Source organism: Pyxicephalus adspersus, chromosome Z, assembly GCF_032062135.1.
Source record: "Pyxicephalus adspersus chromosome Z, UCB_Pads_2.0, whole genome shotgun sequence".
Classification (NCBI taxonomy): domain Eukaryota; kingdom Metazoa; phylum Chordata; class Amphibia; order Anura; family Pyxicephalidae; genus Pyxicephalus; species Pyxicephalus adspersus.
Genome location: NC_092871.1, coordinates 14,773,756 through 14,781,532, shown reverse-complemented (window position 1 = coordinate 14,781,532; position 7,777 = coordinate 14,773,756). Strand labels below are relative to the sequence as shown.

The following is a 7,777-nucleotide window of genomic DNA, read 5'->3' as shown; positions in this document are numbered from 1 at the left end:
CATTGGCTTTTAGTAGATTTAACTCTCATAAATTTTGTGCAAATTGGAAACTTTGGGAAAAATTTCTGCCTCCAATATGTAAATAAATATATGGTAGTATTGTATATAACATTGCCATTCTAACTATTCTCAATATTGATAAGCCCTTTATATGCCATTGTATGTTTCTTTTTGTTCCTTCTTTTTCTTCTCCTTTTTTCTTTATTGTTTGTTTATATTCTTTGTTGTATTGTGTTAAAACTCAATAAAAATTTTAAATTAAAAAAAAAATTTCCAACCTTTTTGATCACTTCTCATTCTAATTCCAGAAAAAATGGTTTCAAGTAAGTGCTCTATGCCTATTGCCCCATTATTCGCTATTGCAATTGTACTGATCCATGTGTTTGCATACTTTTACATCACTATGGCTTCCTATAAATAGTATTCTCCTTATATATCAATGTTTATCGGCCTATAAGCAGAATGAAGCAGCAGTTGATGCGGGGAATGAAGACAAGAGTGTGAATGGCATGAAGTAATGAATGGGGCTTGATGGGGATTAGCCCCAGGGTAGGGATAGAAGGTGATGGAGGCAAGCAATATGGGTGAAAGTGAAAAACAACTGATAATGGAGAGCTGATGGGGGCAAGGAATGTAGAGAAAAATGTGAGTAGAAGAAAAAGATGACTAAGTTTGGGGGTTAATTGTTGGGGGGAATAAAAGCTGAAGGGAAGCAGTAAATTATTACAAAGATAAAACGTATGTAAACGTATTGATCTGATAATAGAGGAAGGATGGGGGCTAATTGTTGAACAGCAGTCAGTAAACATAAACAAAACTATGACCTAGCACTGCAAGGGAAAGTTTGCTGGCCCCTGGGCCAACCTTGCTGCCTAGTCCTTTAATGGCAATTCAAATTCTAAAGAAGGCTTTGAGTGAAATGCAATTTAAGGCTCCAGTTATTCATTGTTAATCTAGAGGGGCTAAAAGGGGCAGAAACTGATAAAAAAAAGGGGTAATTGTTGGAAATGGGGGGTAGAAGCTGATAGGATGTGGGATGGAAACACAGGGAGAACAAAAAAACCCTTGCAGATAGCTGTCCGAGATTCAAAACTTTGACCTAGCACTGGAAAGACAAGATTGCTAGCCTCTGAGCCAACGTTGCTGCCTAGTCCTTTAATGAGAAGTCAAATTCTAAAGAACGCTTTGGGTGAAATGCAACATAAGGCTCCAAGTAAACATTGTTATAGAGACAAAGCAGTTGCTAAAAACACATTCTGCAGCGCTACGTCTTAATAATACAAAAATAAAACAATTTTCCCTGCCTAATTTATTGCACAAGTATTGCTACAGGGTAAATAATGATTTTCAAAATTAATATCACATGACAATGAACTGCTGCCAAGTTTGTCCTCACATATATAAACAGCAGTACAAGATCTCGGAGTACAGAGACGATACAGAGCAATTATTGAAAGAATGGCAGTGAATGTGGTGGGAACTCTTTTTCTTGTTTCTGGGGTTACTCTCCTAATTTACCTGATTAAATGGTGGATGAATGTAAAGAAGAAAGACTTACCACCAGGACCGACCCCTCTGCCACTTCTGGGGAACTTTTTCCAGATTAACACCACTGAACTGCCACAGTCCCTAGTTAAGGTAAGCCAGAATAATTATAATATTTGAATATTTTAAAAAATGCATTCTTTTTGTATTCTGGAAGACATTTTTCCTAGTTTCATGAAAGGTACAACCTAGACTGCACTCTTTTGTGGCTGATGGGGTCTATTTATAAATGATTTCACCCAAGATTCAAACAATTTTACCACAATAGTGAATTCTCCACTGAAGTCTGCCATGAACCAGCAGTGAAGAGGATGGTGCCTATTCCTGCAGCAATGACAAGTCCTAGACCTGTCATCGCCGCAGGGCAATATTAGGCAAGTATGCACTATGCTGATTATGGCAGAAGCTCACCACCCCGCAACTAGTTCCGCTTTAATAAATAGACCATATAACGTTTGCGGTTTTAGATAATTTGCAGATCTAAAATGTGCATTTTACCATAAAACCAGTTTTAAATATTAATTTAAAAAAAAGGCAATACCTGTTCCTGTGACAACTCTGATTGAAACTCCATTCACTTTGGAGATAAATAATTTCTTGCTAGTTTCCAGTGTAGGAAAGGGTAATCTTCCTAATTGCACACAAATAGCAAAAAAATAACCAAACCAAACACATACATATTCTAAACATGCACTTTTTAATTTGAAATATTGAGTTCACTTGTACTTACAGATAAAGTAAACCCACTGAATAAAGTGTTTCCAAAAAGAAATCAAGAAAAACTATTAAAACCTAAATATAACTTACCAACACTTGCACACTTAGCTTTATATTTCTTTTAACAGTAATAGAAACAAAGCATATAAAGCAACTACCAAATAACAAAATGGGCTGCTAAGGAAGAAAGAACCATGATGGGTCCTTGGTACTTTGGTAATGTGAGCGATGGAAGTAGAGGTGGCTTCATGCATTGATAAAAATAGACAGTTGTTAAGAGTACAGTTGAATAGATCTTCATAGTGCCAGCATTTCTGAACCTGTACAACCCTTTAAAAAAATCTCTATCAACAGCTAAGTGAAAAGTATGGGCCTGTGTATACCATCTACCTGGGCAAATATAGAGCGGTCATGCTGATTGGCTACGATGCTGTCAAGGAGGCTCTGGTTGATCGCAGTGATGCTTTCAGTGACAGAGGTGATACGGATTTGGCAGAAATATTCTTTGGGTCATTTGGTAAGATGCTAAAAACAAAATAATGTTCCTAAATTAATGTTAGCATAGAAATCAACATACATTGATGGCCCCCAAAATTTTTACTGATAAAATTTAAAATTTTTTATTGATAAAACACATTTCTTTTTGAAAATGAGAGTCAGTGATTTACATTCTTACTTTTGATTATGTGGAGACCTGATGTAATAAAGCAACACTCTCTGTGTTCTCTACTTATGAGTAACAAGTAGGATTAATTGTTTGTACTAAGGTGTGCCTGTAATAAAAAAGGAATTGTGGCCTCCCTTTTCTTTCTATGGTTTAAGTTAGGTCATCTGATTAGATCCAGACTGCAATTACCATATTATACTGGATTGGGGTGAGCTGATTCACATCAACTGGTGCTGATTCTGCAGGCTAACCGAATCAACACCAGTTAATGTGAATCCAGTTCACCCCAAGCTAGACTATTGCTAGCTAATGAATCATTGGATCATGTGACTATTTGTATTAGGCACTTTTGTTTTAGGTTTTAATGGAAAAAGCACTTTTACCAGAGAAAAAACACAGCATGTCCCTTCCTAATCTTTAAACTAGATACGTTTAGGGCCTCTCTACATAGGAAATGGAGCAGGAAGCACATGTGGCCCTATTTCTACCTATTAAAACTCCTTTAATCTTTAATGAAACAGGTTTGGGAAGCAATGAAGTGGGTGAAATGTAGCCCTCTAAATTTGAAAAACCTGACCTCTGATTGCTTCCAGTGTTTGCCGGTCTTTTGCTGAAAAAAGGGCTTCGTGTCCACAATATGAAACCGTGTAGTGGTGAAAATATGTGGAGTCTAGAAGCCCCCTTTATTAGGTAACATTATATATCCACCCCCTCACCCCAGGGAATGAGTAGAGTGGTACAGTTTACCTATTATCAGAAAGAATTAAAGCAGCCCTTGAAATAATGAGAGAAAACAATAGAATGAAATGTAAATCTGGTAATCTATTTAACCTCCCCAGCAGTAACCCTGAGTGTGACTCTCAAAACAAAAACTGTATACTCGTACTATTATAATACACTGTAAAATACATAGACATATAAATCCAGACAGAAATTAACTGCTCAGGATGTTAAACTGATAGTTTTCTTTGTAGGATCCAGTGAATATAGCATCCCTTGATGATCCATCCAGTGCCAGTTGCTTTTCATCGTAGGTTGAGGAGTACTAAGGACATGCAAATGGAGCTCCATTAATTTCATTCAGCCAATCCAGCAAGGCTGTCCTTTGCTAGATTGACTAGCTGAATCTAAACAATTCATCTCATAAAGAATGAGATGAATGTAAAGAATTAATCTCATTTACTGGGAGCTTTGCAACTGAATAATAAATATATTTTCAGATTGAGGGAGAAATGCTATGAAAGTACAAAAAGAATACACAAACTAGCGTTGGACTCTTGTAAGAACATGTTTAACTAAGGTGAGGCAGTATTACGAAAGGACATTTTTAAAAAGTGTCATTTTATGAATCATGAAGAGCATTATGTCCATTTCCATTTTTACAGGTGTGATTCAGAGCAATGGAGAGAGGTGGAAGATAATGCGTCGATTTTCCCTGACAACACTGAGAAATTTTGGGATGGGGAAGAGAAGTGTGGAAGAGAGGATACAGGAAGAAGCGCAGTGTCTCAAGGACAGATTTATCATGATGAAAGGTATAATGATAGTATAATATAATGCTGTGAGAATTATGCAGGGGTGTTTCCTGGGCATTCTTGACATTTTTGGGTTTTAGTGATTGAAATGCCAGCATTACTTCAGATATGCACTTGGTGATTTAATGAGTGCAATGCTTCTTCTGATTTATATGAAAACGGAAAAGCCTTAAAACCCCTTTTGATGAATCAACAGTCACCGATTAGTAAAAATGTGTTTTACTAAACACTAATAATTACTTCAAATAATTTCTTCTATACTTTAAGTGGTATACAGAAAATCAAAAAGAAAAAATGAATGTGAAAATCTTGAGCGTACATTTTACATGTTTAATAATGATCCCTTTAGTCATTTTATATAAAACCCCATAGTCATAGTAAACTTTAGTAAATTATCTTTGTGTGCCTTCTACATCAACATATGTTCTAGATGTAAACTGTACAGTCAGTGAAGTATTCTGTAAGCATGTCAGTGATACAAACTGGAACATTGCCTGTCCCTTCTACAATAAAGGACTTGCCTGGTCACAAAAGTAGATTTTTATTTGGCTTTACTTCATTACGTTATAAACATAATACTCCTTTAGTAAATCAATTCCATATGTTTTTGCTAAACTACATACATTTTTTATCAAAAGACACTTACAGAAGTAAAATGGTTTGTTTTATTTTAAATAATGATTGGAAAATGCTAATTATTTTTATTTGTGTAAAAACAGATAAACCAATTGAACCAGTTTATCTGCTTAGACTGGCTGTGTCCAATGTCATCTGTTCTATTGTATTTGGAAAGAGATTTGACTATAATGATGAGAAGTTCATGACCCTTCTAAAACTTATGCAAGAAGTGATAATACTGCTGAACACCAAAACAGGCCAGGTAAATATGTATATTGTGTACCAGTGTGTGTACACCACATATTTATTTATATTGATTCCATGTTCAATATAAATATATATAAATAAAAAACTAACATACAAACTTCATTCAGTTGGAGCACTTAAGTCTGAAAATGCATGCATGCATAGCTTTGGTGATCCCATATTTACTCTAAACAATATCTAATCCCCCCAAAAAAAAAAAAAAAATATATATATTACTGCTTTCCGAAATAAAAAAAGCTTTTAATTAATGATTGGATCATGTCACTATATATATATTGCACATTACCAGTCATCATATGTGCTTGTTGTGGTAATTTTCTTTGGGAATAACTCCACTCAGACATTTACCATAACAGGTGTGTAAAGCATTATCTACACCCTCTATAAAGAGGGACTCCATGGATATTTTAAAACATGTATAAAAAGACATTTAAATTATAGAAACGCACTGGCACGAGAACTTTTTCTACCCATTGTCGTAGTTTATTAAAAGAGGGAAATATTCTATTTTTAAGTTAAATATTTTAGTATGAATTGTTTACAATATAAAGGAAAAAATGCTAATTATTTACACCTCAATTAAAACTGTTTTCAGCTTCTTAACATATTCCCAAAAGTAATGAGGCATGTCCCTGGCCCTCACCAAAAACTTTTCAAATTTACTGAAGACTTTAAACAGTTTATGAGAGATATGGTGAACGCTCACAAGGAGACATTGGATAAGAACTGTCCACGTGACTTCATAGATTGTTTTCTCATAAAGATGGAAGAGGTGAGTTTGTTTTTTTGATTTTGTCTAAAATCTAATCTCTTTTTTAATGCAATGAAACTGTATTTTAATAAGGAATATCCCAGCTTTTACGATGCATTTTTAAACACCACAATAGTGTCAAAGCATACAAAATTGTATCTTTACATAATATTGTACTTTATTGTACATTTTTAACGTAGTCTGAGGTCACCAAAGGGACACATGACCAGCACATTGATTGTCTATTAAAATGTAAAGGTTCTAGGTATAAGTGCCTACTTATCCTGTGGCCTCTGCCAATGGAAGAATGATTATGGAATAGTAGGGACTGATTAGAAAACCGTGGTATTTACATAATTTGCATGGATTCCAGTAGCCTCATATTCTTTTTGAATGCTAAAATATTTCAAATGTATTTTTTAGGAGAAGAACAACCCAAATACAGAATTCCATGATGACAACCTAATAGTAACAATATTAGACCTGTTCTTTGCTGGAACTGAGACTACAAGTATAACACTGAGATATGGCTTCCTAATACTACTCAAATATCCAGAGATACAAGGTAACGCCTCCACTTTCTACCTGAACAAAAAGTAGGATTGGCACATGGTGATCTTTTTTAAATGTACACTGATCTGTCTAAATTGAAAATGGAAAATACTTTAGGAATGAAAAATCTACTTGATGCAGGCCAAATTTAAAAAATCAGGGTACTTTTACAGAAAAGAATATTGGTTTTTTTTGCCAAAAACTACAAATAGATGTATAAATACTTGGTGTTATCTTCTATGTTCTTCTACACACACACAAAAAGAGCACCAGCATAGTGTAGCATATAAAGCACATTTAATAAATACAATTGACATCATACACTTATGGGTTTCCTTTTCGGTTTCCTATTTATTCTGCAGAAACTGGAACTAAATGATGATGAGAAGTTCAACAACTCAAAATTTAGACTGGACAACCAATGTTCTAATTAGCCATCTCCGCAAAATATTTACATATATTATACTATTATATATTATTAACAGGAACAGATTAAACTTCAGCATCAATTAATATGTACTAATGTGACATCTTATATTTTTCACACTCTTCTCATTCTGTGTGCTCCAGAGAGGATCCATAAGGAAATTGACAACGTAATAGGCAGTGATCGAAGTCCATCAGTGGAGGACAGAAGTAAAATGCCGTATACAGAGGCCGTCATCCATGAAATTCAGAGATTTGCTGATATTGTACCACTAGGGCTAATCCATGCTGCCAGCAAGGACACCACATTTAGAGGATATGACATTCCGAAGGTACACTTTTCAGAGTTCCATTATTGTCTTTTGTTTATTTATCCAGAATGTGATTTTATTAGCTTTATATTCTTCTTTTGAATGACAGATCCTGATATACAAAATGTTTCTTCTTTGCCAGAACTCAACAGAACACTTGACTAGCAGGAGAGAATGTAGCATGAGGTGCAGAACTGTCATTCTCTCCTTTGTTCTTTTTTTTTTTTTTTTTAAACATTCTTTAAAATTTTAACGGGGTACAATAAAAACAGGGGGGGATGCAAGATATGACAGGATTGGAATTAAATCAAATAAACAGGCACATACTAACATAACAACCATAAAAGTATTCCAACCATATTAGTGCACACTTGTTACAACAATAACA

At 34.7% G+C, this 7,777-nt stretch overlaps 1 protein-coding gene across 1 annotated transcript in view; it reads left to right on the top strand.

Moving 5' to 3' along the window:
* Nucleotides 1-1,418: 1,418 nt before the first annotated feature.
* The window catches only part of LOC140344153 (cytochrome P450 2A13-like), a 9,511-nt gene continuing 3,152 nt past the window's right edge, over nucleotides 1,419-7,777 (top strand). The window contains exons 1-7 of the mRNA XM_072431110.1: nucleotides 1,419-1,638; nucleotides 2,617-2,779; nucleotides 4,315-4,464; nucleotides 5,184-5,344; nucleotides 5,945-6,121; nucleotides 6,524-6,665; nucleotides 7,223-7,410. Coding sequence (XP_072287211.1) covers nucleotides 1,459-1,638; nucleotides 2,617-2,779; nucleotides 4,315-4,464; nucleotides 5,184-5,344; nucleotides 5,945-6,121; nucleotides 6,524-6,665; nucleotides 7,223-7,410 — 1,161 coding nt within the window. The 5' untranslated portion in view covers nucleotides 1,419-1,458. The remainder of the gene's footprint in view (nucleotides 1,639-2,616; nucleotides 2,780-4,314; nucleotides 4,465-5,183; nucleotides 5,345-5,944; nucleotides 6,122-6,523; nucleotides 6,666-7,222; nucleotides 7,411-7,777) is intronic.